The following is a 15630-nucleotide window of genomic DNA, read 5'->3' on the forward strand; positions in this document are numbered from 1 at the left end:
TTGTGAGGTTCTGTTGAAGGTACCAAACTGTGTGACTGCCATGCATCTTGAAGGTGGTACACACTGCTGCTTTAGAGTGTTGGTGACGGAGGCTGGGAATGGTGTTTGCTATCCTGCTGTCGGAAGGGGTGTTGTGAAACTTGGAAGGGTTCAGAAAAGGTTTACAAGAATAAACCTTAATGGGCGGCACGGTGGCACAGTGGTTAGCACTGCTGCCTCACAGCGCCAGAGACATGGGTTCAATTCCCGCCTCAGGCGACTGACTGTGTGGAGTTTGCACATTCTCCCTGTGTCTGCGTGGGTTTCCTCCGGGTGCTCCGGTTTCCTCCCACAGTCCAAAGATGTGCAGGTCAGGTGAATTGGCCATGCTAAATTGCCCGTAGTGTTAGGTAAGGGGTAAATGTAGAGGTATGGGTGGGTTACGCTTCAGTGGGTCGGTGTGGACTTGTTGGGCCGAAGGGCCTGTTTCCACACTGTGAGTAATCTAATCAATATTTCCGGGCATGGAGCTCCAGGGAGTAGGCTGAATAGGCTGGGGCTGTTTTCCCCTGGAGTGTCAGAGGCTGAGGGGTGACCTGATAGAGGCTTATAAATTCATGAGGGGCATGAATAGGATAAATAGTCAAAGTCTTTTCCCAGGAGTCTAGAACTAGAGGGTATAGGTTCAGGGTGAGAGGGGAAAGATATAAGAAGGGATGTAAGGGGCAACTTATTCATGGAGGCAGTGGTGTATGGAATGAGCTGCCAGAGGAAGTGGCAGAGGCTGGTACAATTACAGCATTTAAAAGGCACCTGGATGGGTATATGAATAGGAAGGGTTTAGAGAGATGTGGGCCAAATGCTGGCAAATGGGGCTAGATTAATTTAGGATATCAGGTCAGCATAGACCGAAGGGTTTGTTTCTGTGCTGTACAGCTCGACAACTCTAGTCAGTTATGTTCTCTTCACATTATAAACCGAGCCACATCTGCTTCTCGCTCAAATTAGCAGAACTTGCAATGTAGGCACCGAATGTCAGGTTTGGAGCTGTCACCCTCACTGGTTGGCAGGACCCGATACCAGCTGCCTGAAATCCCTCCTGAGCTGATAGTTCCGGGCACCTGTCTGAATAATGCTCCATGCCAAGCACAGCTTACACATGGGGTATCTTTTACATTTATTCTGAGCAGAGCAATTAATCTGTTTGAGTGATTGTGCTGGAGAATAGAGTGGTGCACATCGCAATGTTTAACTTGCTCGTAATTAGGGTGAAGGATTGTTGAAATTAGGAATGTAAAGAAAGCTAATTGGTCAGGTAAGGTCTGCGATTATTTCTCTTGTGCTCAGCGAGTGTTTCCTGAAAGAACGTTGGTGAAAATGAAATATGAAAATTGTTTCCTCTTCAGTCACTTGTTCCTTTCATCTGTTCAGGAGGCTGATTCATGTCGGGTTCTGGCTTTAACATGTTACTGTACCAGAGATTTCCGATGAACATTGGCACATTCCCAGGAATACCCTGTAATGCCATAAGATGTAGGAGTGGAGGTAGGCCATTCAGCCCATCAGGTCTGCTCTGGTATTCAATGAGATCACGGCTGACCTGACAATCCTCAACTCCACTTTCCTACCTTATCCCCATAACCTATGACTCCACTTACTGATTAAAACTTTGTATATCTCAGCCTTGAGTATACTAAGAACCCAGCCATGACAGCACTGTTTGGTAATGAGTTCACAGGTTGACTACTCTCTGAGAAAAGTAATTCCTCCTCAACTCTGTTTATGAGCCACCTCATTCTCTGAGATCATGCTCTTTGTTCCTAATCTCTCTGTAGATCCTGTGAGTATTAATGCAGTGCTGTGAACCTCCTGGGACTATTGGTACAGCCTTGGGAACCAATACTAGTGGGCGGCACGGTGGCACAGTGGTTAGCACTGCTGCCTCACAACGCCAGAGACCCGGGTTCAATTCCCGCCTCAGGCGACTGTCTGCGTGGAGTTCTCCCCGTGTCTTCGTGGGTTTCCTCCGGGTGCCCCGGTTTCCTCCCACAGTCCAAAAATGTGCAGGTCAGGTGGAATGGCCATGCTAAATTGCCCATAGTGTTAGGTGTAGGGGTAAATGTAAGGGAATGGGTCTGGGTGGGCTACGCTTCGGCGGGTCAGAGTGGACCCTGTTTCCACATTGTAAGTAATCTAATCTAACCATGGACTTTGCAAATGTTAGTGTTCCATGAGACTTGGGTGTAGTTGCGTGAGAGAAACACGGATACAACAAGCAATTAGGAAAGTGTACGGCATGTTGGCGTTTGATACAAAGAGCTTGAAATATAAGAATGAGGAAGCCATGCCATGATAGTACAGAGCTGTCAGGAGATCAAAACTGGAGCACAGATTTTGTCTGTGAATTTGAAGATATGTCTTTCTGGGATACAGCAATGGGTAGCTGGATCCATCTCTGTGCTAAATAAATTGGAGACAGAACTCAGAAAAATGTGAGGTGATTGAATTGCAATGTATAAAGTTCTAAGGGGGTTGGACAGTGAGAGATTGAGCTTTGTTGGCCGGGATATGAGCAGCGCCTCCAGCACAGGGGCTGTGCACTGAGGACTGAGATGAGGAGAAATGACTTCACTCCAAGGCTTGTGAATCTCAGGGACTTTCTACCCCGCTGAGATGCATTCCATCATGTGCTCTCATGAGGTCGGCAGAACCTGAAAAAAAGACCCTTCGGCCCATCAATTCTGTGACAATCAAAAACCACCAACTAATGATTGTAATCCCCTTTTCCAGCACTTGGATCTTCATCGTTAATTAAAATTTAAAGGCTGGGATCAACAGATTTTTTAGCATTGAGGGATATGGGAAGAGGGCAGAAATGTGGAATTGAAGCCTACAATCAGCCGAGATCATTATTGAATGGGAGCAGCAGGCACGATGGGCTGAATGGTCTACATTTCCTGTTTCTGATGTTGAAATCTTCTAATGCAGTTGCTGATTCATCCCAGGGAACACTTGCTTTAATACCGGTGCATTCCTGAGGCGCTCTTGTAAATTATTGGTGCACTCCTTGGGTATTCCCAGCTAACGCAACACATTCTGACTCAGTTTCAAGGGACTTCCAATGGATATTGCCACCCTTCAAGAAAACCTCAGCATTTCCTGTTATATTCCTGAGAAATTCCCTTTAAATACCGATACTTTCCTGCAGAGCCACTCCTGTGAATGTTGATACACTGCTGGCAAGGGTGGCACTGCCAGTGATCCAAAGGACTAGATCGATAGATGCTTTTCTAGTCACCATTGCTGGTGGCAGTAAATGAAGAGACAGAATTGAGTCTCTGGCACATTAACAGCGTTGGTGTAAGTGAATTCTTTCCCATTGCGGAATTGACTGAACAAAACCATTGGTGTCAATTTACACTCAAATATTGACCAGTTACATGGTCAAAAATAGATTAAGCCCAAAGTAAAGTACTTCAAATTACAGTTAGACACTTCATTTGAATTAACTGTGGCATTTATGATAAAGTAATGGAATGCTGTGGTGTAAGTGGGAATTCTATAATGTGGCAGCTACTTTAATGTTGTAGCAACGAAAGAAGACAGATTGTTGAAAGAGTGTAAATTTGCAGGTATATCGACTCTGTGAGAGCACTCCACATCACTGCTCTTAAGGAGTCTGATCTTCAACTTGTACCAACTGCCTTGGGAATTCCCAACATCTTTCCTTTCTCGTGCTCGGCAGCAAAAGATGCAATGGAGGTCAGTGTATCCCATAATTCACAGCAGAGCCGAAAGCCTCCCATTAAGACAACATCCCTGGAAAGGTCTCCAACATTATTTATACTCTGATAGGATAAGCTCCAATCCATTGCTGCTGCTTGCCCTTGAGGTAGTGAGAAACATGCACAATCCTGTGGCCAGGAAGGGATGAGAGAGAGACAGAGAAATGAGAGGTTCTTGAATGTGATTGCTTAACCATCTGTACATTACTAGATAAGCCACAAGTAGTCTCCTGGTGGGAACTGGTTACCGTGTGGTTGTGATATCTCCTGTCGTTGAGTAGCCATCCATTGTCCATAATCAAAAAGTCAATGCCAGGACTAGCGTATGAGTGTGTAGAGGGCTGTACCTCAAACAGAGAGCAGCTCTTCAAGAAGCGGGCAAAAAGGATTTGGGGTAACAACCTATTAGTGATGTGATTTATGCTATTTTCTGCATTTCGACTGTCCTCTGCTAATTGTACATAGGAAGGGTCATTAATAACCTACATTACCATGGCATAAAGGTTATGTTTGGATGATGAATTGTGTGTGCAAATGCACTGTATTAATGATTGTATCAGGTAAAAACCCTAGGGCACAATTGAAGCAATAACGTGCTGCATTCTAAAAGCACATGGTCTAAATGTAACTTTAAAGTTTAATTATGCAGGCTGCAGTGTTAAAGGCCATTCAGGTTTGATATATGGAAGCCATAATGAATGACCTTGTTCTCTACTTCTGGAAGGTGAGGCTTACAGCTAATTAATGAGGGAGCGAACTGCTCTGAGCTCAAATTGGTTCTGTTTTCCCTTGAGCAGCTTTCAGCCTGTTTGATTACTCACTGTCGCATGGATACAGGAAAAAGCAGCCTCTAGTCCCATCCCCAGCTCCAGCCTCCAACATGTCTCCACCACGCCATTATTTATCTTCTCGAGTCCATGCTGCTGTTTCTCTTCTCGTCCCTTTGGTGAATTCTCGTTGTTTCACTTCCCACTGTTCCACCACCACATGCTCCCCATGTATCAGAGTTATTGAGGTCTACAGCGCAGAAAAAGGCCCTTTGGCCCGTTGTTTCTGTGCCAGTCAAAAACACTCACCTCAATATGCAGTTGTATAAGACTCTAGTGCGGCCACATCTGGAGTATTGTGTGCAGTTTTGGTCGCCATACTATAGGAAGGATGTGGAGGCACTGGAACGGGTGCAGAGGAGGTCTACCAGGATGTTGCCTGGCATGGTAGGAAGATCGTATGAGGAAAGGCTGAGGCACTTGGGGCTGTTTTCATTGGAGAAAAGAAGGTTTAGGGGTGACTTGACAGAGGTGTACAAGATGATTAGGGGTTTAGATAGGGTTGACCATGAGGACCTTTTTCCACGTATGGTGTCAGATATTACGAGGGGGCATAGCTTTAAATTAAGAGGTGGTAGGTATAGGACTGATGTTAGGGATAGATTCTTTACTCAGCAAGTCGTGAGTTCATGAAATGCCCTGCCAGTAACAGTGGTGGACTCTCCCTCTTTATGGGCATTTAAACAGGCATTGGATAGGCATATGGAGGATAGTGGGCTAGTGTAGGTTAGGTGGGCTTGGATCGGCGCAACATCGAGGGCTGAAGGGCCTGTACTGCGCTGTATTTTTCTATGTTCTAATATCATAATCTCACTTTCCAGCACTTGGCCCAGAGCCTTGGCATTGACTGTAGCGACAAGAAGAGAGCACTCAGGAGGGACTCTGGGGAGGTGGGTGAGGTTACCAGAGTTCTTGCGGGTGTCGGAGTCACATGTAGAGGCAGCAAGTCTTGGTGCCCTCTTCAAGAGGGGTATGCAGTGGAGGGTGGTGCATCCCAGCTCCGAGGGACCAGGTCTGGAAGTTGTGTTGTGTCAAGGGATCATGTTGCAATCAAGGGATGCAATATGAGAAAGAGAACGAAAGGCAGGGGTTCGCAGGGGTAGGTTTCTGGAGCTGGGAAGAGTATGAACAATGCAAGAAGGTGCCCCAGAACCAGGTCTCGGGATATAGGCTGAGATGAGAAGTGTCTTCACCCAGAGAGTGGGGAGCCAATGGAACTCACTGCCACAGAAGTATCGAATGTTTTCAGAGAGAAGATGGCTAGACCTTAGGGTTTAAGGGGTCAAAGAACTACGGAGAAAGCAGAAAAAGGTATTGAGTTGGATGATCAGCCATAGGGTCATAGAGTCATACAACACAGAAACAGACCCTTTGGTCCAGCCAGCCCATACTGACTATAATCCCAAACTAAACTAGTTCCACGTGGCTGTTCCTGGCCCTATCCCTCCAATCCTTTCCTATTCATGAATTTATCCAAATGTCTTTTAAACATTATAATTGTATCCACATCCACCTCTTCCTCAGGAAGTTCATTCCACTCTCTGTGTTAAAAAATATTGCCTCTCGTGTCTTTTTAAATCCCTCTGCCATCATCATATTGAACAATAGAGAAGACTTGAAGCGCTGAATGACCTATTCCTGCTATAATCTATGTTTACGATTTGGAATTGTTTGGTTAGAGCCTTTTGGTTACATCAGGGCCCGATCTGTATTTTTAAGAATTCTTTCATGGAATATTGGTGTCTCACCACAGCGGAATGGTGAAGAGGCTTGAGGGCCTGGGATACTCCCTCACCTAACCCTGATGTTCTAAAACTGACCGTCTCCCCCTCATCAGAATCTGCCAGGCATTGCCCTAGTCTCAGGCGCCTCTTTTGTCAAATGGTTAAGTGTTTTCGTGTTTTGTTAACACTCTGTCCTGATGTCACGCAGAGATACGCCGGAGAGGGTCCAAGGATGTATCCTGCAGACCGCTGCCACTATACGACACACCGTACGAGCCCATGGAGAACGGCGGAGAGTCCGATACGGAGAAGCCAGTCTCCCATCGCCTCCGAGAGAGTCGTCTCCCAGAGGACGATGAGCGGCCGCCAGGAGAATACGACCAGCCCTGGGAATGGAAGAAGGATCGAATCTCCAAAGCATTTGCAGGTAACATTCCACCATGTTTCCCCAAAGTCACAACAAGATTCTCACTTAGTCCTGACCGGATACCAACCTCGGGAGAGAATAGTTCACCCTGGGGTGGCATGGTGGCTCAGTGGTTAGCACTGCTGCCTGGGACCTGGGTTCGATTCCACCCTTGGGTGACTGTCCATGTGGAGTTAGTACATTCTCCCTGTGTCTTACGTGGGTTTCCTCCGGGTGCTCTGGTTTCCACCAACAATCCAAAGATGTGCAGGTCAGGTGAATTGGCCATGCTAAATTGCGCAAAGTGTTCAGGGATGTGTAGGTTAGGTGCATTAATCAGAGGTAAATGTAGAGTAATAGTTTAGGGGAAGGGATCTGGGTGGGTTATTCTTTGGAGGGTCAGTGTGGGCTTGCTGGGCCTAAGGGCCTATTTCCACACTGTAGGGATTCTAGGAACTCTGGGCCCTTTCAGTCTCCTTTCTCCACTCCCCGGCTGGTATTCTTCAGTGTAACTCCTCCAGGGTGATACCAACACTCTCACAGACTATCGGTAATGGGGAGACTGACCTCCCAGGCCAGAGAGCTCCAGTGAGAGGTCACTCTGCAATGTGAGCCATGATGTGTGGGGAGTGTAAGGTGCTGAGCGAGGAATGGGTGACTTTAGAACGATGGTTCCCAAATATTTTCAGTATTGGGGGATTTCCTGAGTCTGTTGTAGACTTATTGGTAGGGATTGATTGCTGTGATTCATCAATAACTCCCATTATCATTGTAACAGGATGGGGGAGGATGAACTCAACACTGTTCCCTGTTCCTATTGTTTCCCTTTTTCCTGGAATTCTATCCATGGACCTTCTGAATTATTACAGCTTTGTCCTTTACTCTTCACTGTGTTCATTCAGTGACAAAATCAGTGGCAGGGCTGCGAGTGATTAATTAGAAAGGGAGTGGGAGGGAGGCGAAGATGGAGACGGTGACAGAGACAGAGAGAGAGAGAGACAGAGAGAACAGAACAAAGGAGGAGTGGGAGGGAGGGCGAGAGAGAGACAAACAGAGTAAAGAGGAGTGGGAGAGAGAGAGAGATATAGACAGAGTAAAGGAGGAGTGGGAGGGAGAGAGAGAAACAGGAAGAATAGAGCTAGGGAGAGACAGAGTGGGAGGGAGAGAGATGGGCAGAGTGATGAAGGAGGAGGAGGGAAAGAGAGATAGAGAGATTGAGGGCGTTCAGAGGGAGAGGGAGCGTTAAGGAGAGAGGAGGGTAGAGAGGTGACTGACTCACAAAGGGCCAGAGAGAGTGACATTATGGGACTGCTCTACAGTTGAGGAGGATATTCCAGGCTGTTTGCAGCTGCTCTGTGCTTTTGCCGTGTTTCAGAGACAGCCACATTGAGTCTCCTGATTTTCTCTGGAGCTGGAAGGTTAGCCATTTTGAGTTGAGGCCAGAGATGATCAGCGTGAAGCTGGTGGTTAAACTGGAGCCAATTATGCTGGCTGTCTCACGCTGGTGTAGGAGCTGAACAAACAAGTAATTTAAATAATGAAGGGGCCCCACATGGAGGTCATTGTCTGCTGTGAGTCATTCGATTAGAAAGTAACTGGTGACACCAGGGCCAGATTTAGGTCTGATTGATGGTCTGTGTTAATCATCATCTGGTAAACAGGGAAGTGAGCACATGTCACAGAGTCTCCCTGTGATTACCAGCAGAGACGGAGGGTGGAGGACAAGGCTGGAGGGAGGAAAGGGAGAGAAGCTGGGGGAGACAGAAAGAGTTGGGGCGAGGGAGTGGGGAGAACCGAGATAGGAAAGGAAGAGGTGCAGGGGTGGGGGGGGATTGAACAGTTGGCATTTTCTCTTGGCTTTGAAATATCCCAAAGCATTTCACAAGGTGTGGTCATTGCTTCATTTGAACAGCTATCTGTGCAGAGTGAGATCCCAGAATGATGAGCTGAATGAACGTTTGTACTGTGTTTTGGTGACCTTAGTTGAGGAAGACTTTGAGAGCCTTACTCCTCTTTGAGTCACATGTCAGAGCTGTGATGCCCCTCCCCCCCCCTTCCATCTCAAGGTTGCTGTGACTCCTCTTTAGAATCGATGGAGCCAACTCTGCCATTCTCCCTTCTTTCCTTCAAACACCAGCTTTGCTGAATACCTCCATATCTGCACGGGAGACTGGGGAAGGGCAGCTTTCCACCCTGCCTCTGAGTGTCTGGCTGCAAAAGAATGTTTCAATCTTCCTTTCAGAATCAAGTTCAGAATCACTGATAGATGAGGAAGGAGTTGACCTTCATTTATTGGAGGAGGTGAAAAGATCCTTTGAAAAGTATCAATACTGTTTTCTACGTGTTTATTCTGACCAATTGTTTATTCTGAAATCTGTGGTGTCAAATGTGAACCATTGCAGCTCACAATCTTGCCTCATCTTTTGCCCTTTGGGAGTGGATTAGCTCAGTCGTTTGGGTGATGGGTTTGTGATGCGGAGTGATACCAACAGCAGGGGTCTTGCACGGCCTGAGATGACGGTGAAGGTCTCTCCGTCTCCATCCCTTCCCTCACCTGAGGTGTGGTGACCCTCAGGTAAAACCACCACCAGACATCTCTCACTCATTGGAGAGCAGCTCCAAGGTCTGGTCAGACTGTGGTGCCTCTTCATGACCTTTTATTCCGGTCCCTTTCATGGGATGTGTGGGTGTCCCTGACAAGACAGCAGATGTTGCCTGTCCCTAATTGGCCCTCAACTGAGTGGACCCAAATCAGAGGGCTGGTCAATCACATTTGCTGGGGGTCTGGAGTCACATGTAAGTCAGACCGGGTGAGGATGGCAGATTTCCTTCCCTGAAGGGTATCAGGGAACGTGATGAGTGTTTGCAATGATCGATGATTGTTGTTGTCATTGTCATCTCTGAGATGGCCAAATGTCATTGGCAGAATCTGGATCCCAGCGGCTGCTGTGGTGAGAGCTGAACCCACATCCCCAGACCGTTAATCAGGGCCTCTGGATTACTGTGAGTGACAATTCCAATACACCGTAGACTTCCACAAGTTTCCACCTTCCTGCCTAACCACTTTGGAACATTTTTGTGATGTCATTGTTGAGGGTTTAACATTTTCAGTGTGTTTCGTTGCTCAAGTTCCTTTCCCAGGACTTTGACTCTGTCCAGACTGAGGTTCATCCCAAACTTGGGATGTAGCTCCAGGGATTGTCCAGACCAGGTTAGCCGGTTTGGACCTGGCAATCCCGACACGTGTCGAGGTGGTGCTGGAAATGCCCAGCGTCTGAGCAGCAGGAGAGTCAACATTTTGGGCATGAGCACTTCATCAGGAATTCCTGATAGAGGGCCCATGCTGGAAGCATCGACTCTCCTGCTCCTCGGATGCTGCCTGACCTACTATGCTTTTCCAGCGCCACACTCTTGACTCTGATCTTCAGTCCTCACTTTCTCCCAATTGTGACACATGGCCTTGGGTGTAAGGAGTGGGAGGAAACCAGTCAGATTTCCCCTTGTTAATGTTTGTCCAACGCAGTCCGCCCCTTCCTCCGTTGCTCCAGTGAAAGAAACACCAGGACAATTTCAGGGTTGAGAAATGGATGGATTGGAGATGCTGGGGGTTATCTTTGGAGAAGGGGAGATTGAGAGGAGATTTGACTGAAGTGTTTGACCTAGAGGCACCTGGAGTGTGTGGATGAGTGGGAACTGTTCCCATTGGTGGAAGGAATGAGAGAGCTCAGATTTAAGGTAAATGATGAAAACAGCAATGGCGATCGGAGGCAGGGAGTGTGCAGCGAGCGTCAAGGATCTGAAAAGCACTTCCCAACAATGGAAAGGGGAGGCAAGTTCAATCAAAGCTTTCAGGAATGAGTTGGATAATATTCTAGGGAAGAATGGGCAGGGTAATTGCTCATTGGGAGAGCAGGCCCAGGCATGATGGGCGGAAAGGCCTGCCCTTACATCGTAACAATTCCGTGTGCTAGCTTGTTGATGTTCCCTGTCAGGGTTTGAACATAGTTCCAGTTGTTCTTGGCCTGTGTGGGAATCAGCGGAGGAACCACTCTGTCTGCAGCAAGTAAACTGCCTTCAGGACAACGCGGACCAGAAAATGAGATTGCACCAGCTGAGAGCTTAATCTGAGCCCAATTTATTAACAACGCCATCAGTGTTTCCCCTCAATGTCTGCAAGCAGTGCCAGACAATTCAGGATGAAATATGCTGTTAAAAATTTGAGAAATTATTGTGCATCTACAGATTAGTAAGCCCTCGCACTCTGACTCATGTCGTTGGAGTCTGTTTCCTGGAATGAGAAAACAGGATCAGAAGTGTGGAAACTGTTCCAGTTTTAAAAATGATTCCCATTCCTTTTATTGCTGGAAACTGCACCTCAGATGCTGTGAGTCACTGGGAAGTTCAGGCCGTGTGGAGTGGTGAGTGGTGCATGCTCACCCTCACCTCTCATTCTGAACCTCTACTATTTAAAACCCACATTTCCCAAAGCACCGGGTGCAGGCAGAAGCTCCAGTGCAGCACCAAGTGCTGACCTGTTGGAGGCACTGTCTTTCAAGTGAGGTACCATTGCCAGGCACCACACCCCCTCTGATCATCCTGTCTGTGAGCTCAGTCCAATAGCATGCTCTACAAAAGATGGGCAATTCTTTGGCAAGTTACAGGGAGAAAGCGAGAGAATGGCGTTGAATGGCAGAACAGATTCGATGGGACAAATGGCCTAATTTCTGCTCCTATGTCTTATCATCCTAAATCTACTCCTGTCTTATTTTGAGACGATTCCCCTAGTTCTACTTTCTACAACCTCCCTGCTTCTGTCTTAGGGAAGGGAGTGCCACTTCTTCAGAGGACGTGCCATAATTCCGAAACCGGTGTGGACCTGAGGCGTACGCCACAGCTCTCCCTCCCCACCTCCAAACCCCCGCAGCACTTTGTCAAAGCTGAAGGCAAGTTCTTCCTGAGGGTCCTTGCTCCTGTTTATCTTCACTGACAATCCCGCACCAAAAAGAAACACATCTCTGCTGGTGGTTTTCACGTTGCTCTCATTGGGATCTTGCTGTGCACGGATTGCCCTTGCTGACTACACTTCAAAAGCAAAAGGGATTGTTTGGTCATAAAGCTCTTTGGTGTGTCCTGAGGTGTTATATAAATGCAAGTTGTTCTGCCCCCTTCATGGAGAGCAGTTTCTAACCATGGCCTGGCCTTTGACCCCTTAACTCAATCCAGAGCTGGTTGGAGAGCTCCCAGTGTAAACTAGAAACACTGTCTCTGAGGGTCACTCATTAAAAGCTGATTTATTTATGATGGGAATGAGGCTTGAGTGTTATTTATTGTGTAGTCTCTTCACTGTTGGCAGCTGCTTCCTTCGGTCACCTGTCACGTTAATTAGTTGGGAAGATGTATCAGAGTTGGGCAGGAGGGGGCTGAGCAGGGTCAGAGGGCAAGGTCCCTGACTCAGCCACAAACTGCAGTGATTAATGCCAGTCCCTGGGTAGGTGTGGGGCAGAGAGGGGAGTGCCAACTGATGGTTCTGATTTCTCTCTCTCTCTCTCTCTCTCTCTCTCTCTGTCCTCTCCCCTTCCCTGGGGTTTCATAGAGAAACACTTCAGTAGAGGAGGGGCTGGTATGGTCCGCTGCAGATCAGGACCATCCTCTAGACACACACACTCAGTTGAAATCGTGATGCTCCCTGGTGTACACTTTTGCACTACCCTCCCCCCAACTATTTTATTCCCTCACTCTCTCACACACTGTACTGTCTCACTCTTGCTCACATGTTTCATTTCTTTCCCTTGAGTTCTCTCTCACTCTCTTACTCATGTACTCTTCCTCTTGCTGACTCTCTGTCTCATGCGCTCTCACTCTCTCTTTTGTCACACTGTCCCTCTCAGGCACTCTCACCTTCTTTCCCTCTCACCGACTCTCTCTCTCTCTCTCCCTCTTGCTCATGCTCTGTCACTCATGCTGTCTTCCTTGCACTCTCTCTCGCCCACACTCCTGTTCCTAGATAATAATTATGGTCTTGAGCTGCTGAAGTGTATTTACAGAGTCTGCTGAGGTTGGGACACAGACACTGTCATCGCCATCACCCCTCACTCTCTCACTCCCTCCCTCTCTTGCTCCCATTGGGAACTAGGATCCTGACTAACTTTTCCTGCTATTTCATCTTCAGTGTGCTCAATGTCGGGGTCTGTTCCGATATTTCGGACCTGAGCATGGAGTTGAGCTGAGGCCCTCTGGCCCTGTCTGGCTCAGGTCTGTATCAGAGGGGAACCCTCTGAATCTCCCAAGGTGTGTTCTGATCAATGTGACATGTTTGAGCTGTAGTCGCTGAGGGATTACTTTATTTTGTGGGTGATCACAATCACAGTAGATTTTGTGATTTAGTAAATGAGCTGATTTGAGTTACCTATTCCTTAGAAAATCAATAATAATCATTCCTCTTCATAGAAATATTTCAAATTTATTATGACCAGATTAGTTTCAGAGAATGTTCAGTGATGGCGGTGCGTGTTCAGCGATGGCGGTGCGTGTTCAGCGATGGCGGTGCGTGTTCAGCGATGGCGGTGCGTGTTCAGCGATGGTGGTGTGTGTACAGTGGCGGTGCGTGTTCAGTGAACTGGGTGATCCGTGATCCCACTATGTGGATCCTGCTGGCTTAATTAAAATGCCCATGACCGAATATCAAAGCAGGTTATGCCGATAGTAAATTGGAAATCTTGTGATGACCAGACAAAATACCTTCTCAATCAGCCTTTGACAAACCTGAAGTAATTGAGAGCCACAATTGCAGTTTATTTTGATAGCGTCACCATGGAAACTTGGCTGACTGGAGGGGAGGAGAATGAGGACTGTTCCTGAGGAAGCAGCTGGAACGTAATATCTCAAAGTGAAGCAAGTGAAGGCAGAGCGAGAGATAAACTACAGTCCTCGGAGTGGGCCAGAGTGTTCCTGCTGATTCTGTGAGCTGCGACTCTGGAACAATCTGAGCTCAGTGATGTATTGATATGGTGGAAGTAGCAAGGGCCTGAGGGGATGGCACTGTCTCATCTCGAGGGAGAGGGTGTGGGGGTGAGCTGCCGAGGGTTTCCCAGCTCCCTGTTCAGAGATGGTATTACACCCACCTTCTGTACTGCAGCTGGGACTTGAACTGAGGCATACTGGCTCAGAGATAGGGGCACTACCACTCCCCACAAGAGCCTGGAGCTGACACACACTCGCCCACACACACATGCTCACCCATACGCACTCTCACTCTCTCACCCATACACACACACTTGCACACATTCTCATTTTCTCACACCCATGTGCTCTCACCCGCACTACCCACTCACAGATACATTCACCCACTCACAGATGCGCATATACACAACTGCGCTCTATCACACTCACCCCAGCACACCCATGTACTTACACACCCAAACACTGACCCCCCATGCGCCCACACTCTCACCCTCCTCTGCACAGACATGCCCACCCCCACACGCTAAGTCATACAACCCCTATCCCAGCCCAAAGGTCTCTCGCACACAGCGCCGCTGTGATGACACTGCAACAAGTGAACACTTTGGTAAAGAGCCAACACAGATTAAAAGGATTGAGTGGTCTTCTTTCTATGTTCATTCACAGTGATCCCTAACAGAATGTAGCTGGCTGCTGTGCCATGGATGGGGCTGCTTGTTCCAGTGTGATGTTCCTGCAGTTGAATAGTCTGCCAGTCACTTGCCGGTTGGCTTCATGCAGAACAGCATAGATTCACAGGGCTGAACGTTCTCTTAGACTGAGTGACCAGAGTCTAGCCCGTTGCCCCTCTCCCCGTGCTGGGATCACTGGGCCTCAGGTGAGGATAGGAGCCAGTGAAGCAGTTCGATGGCATCTATGGTCAGCTCCAGACTGAAGCTGTTGTGTGTCTTATTTGGGGTGGTGTTGGTTCAGAGGTTGGTTATGTGGGATAGAGTTGGCAGTCAACTCCCTTTGTACACAGCCAGAGATCAGACTGGGCTCTTCAAAGGAGAGAGAGAGAGAGAGAGATGCAGATTAAAACACTAAATAAAAACTGTAGGTGGTAAACCCGAGACAAAAACAGAAATGTCTGGAAAAGCTCAGCAGGTCTGGAGCATCTGTAGAGAGAAATCAAAGTTAACACGCCGGGTCTGAGTTCTGGGGAAGGGTTATTTGACCCGAAACGTTAACTTTGATTTCTCTCCACGGGAGGGAGGGCGGAGAAAGTGAGGACTGCAGATGCTGGAGAGTCAGAGTTGAAAAGGTTGGTGCTGGAAAAACACAGCAGGTCAGGCAGCATCCGAGGAGCAGGAGAGTCGATGTTTAGGAATGTGAAGGGCTCATGCCCAAATCGTCGACTCTCCTGCTCCATGAACTCCGCCTGACCTGCTGTGCTTTTCCAGCCATTTCTGTGTTTGTTTCAGGTTAAGATGCAATGGGCTGTCAGTCCTGGATAAAGCATGCAAATATTGCTGAGCCTGACCTTTTTAATCTCTGGAAAAATGGCATCCACGGGTTTTTAGGGGCAGAGAGTAGCAGCTGGAATATAATGAGGTGCTGCACTTTGCCAAGAGGCACAGAATGTGTTTAAATGGTGAGAGAGCGAGAAATGTTGGTCTTCACCTGGGGACCCCCGTACGTGAATCTCAATAAGTATGTGATGAACTTAGATTGCCTCAGCGTGGCTGATGGCTCTCAGATCGTCAGTCCTACATTGACAATCAGACCCTAAACATGAGGTTCACAAATGGACCAGCTAGTCCCCTTTGGAAAAGTAAAATCCCAACTCCTTGACTATCCAAATCGCCTCTTACTTGAGCGGCTTCAATCTGTTCAAAGTCAGAATGTCTTGTTTAGAGTGTCTACATCTGGAGCACAGTGTACAGTCCTGGGCTCCTTATTAAAAATGG

The 15630-nt window shown here is 47.7% G+C and overlaps 1 protein-coding gene across 2 annotated transcripts in view; it reads left to right on the forward strand.

The window, feature by feature from the left end:
- LOC132834753 (SH2 domain-containing adapter protein F-like) overlaps positions 1-15630 on the forward strand; it is a 196721-nt gene that overhangs the window by 78828 nt on the left and 102263 nt on the right. For both annotated transcript variants that reach the window (XM_060853733.1, XM_060853734.1), the window contains exon 3: positions 6524-6742. In XM_060853733.1, the coding sequence (XP_060709716.1) occupies positions 6524-6742 (219 nt within the window). The remainder of the gene's footprint in view (positions 1-6523; positions 6743-15630) is intronic.

This window comes from Hemiscyllium ocellatum, chromosome 42, assembly GCF_020745735.1.
Source record: "Hemiscyllium ocellatum isolate sHemOce1 chromosome 42, sHemOce1.pat.X.cur, whole genome shotgun sequence".
NCBI lineage: Eukaryota > Metazoa > Chordata > Chondrichthyes > Orectolobiformes > Hemiscylliidae > Hemiscyllium > Hemiscyllium ocellatum.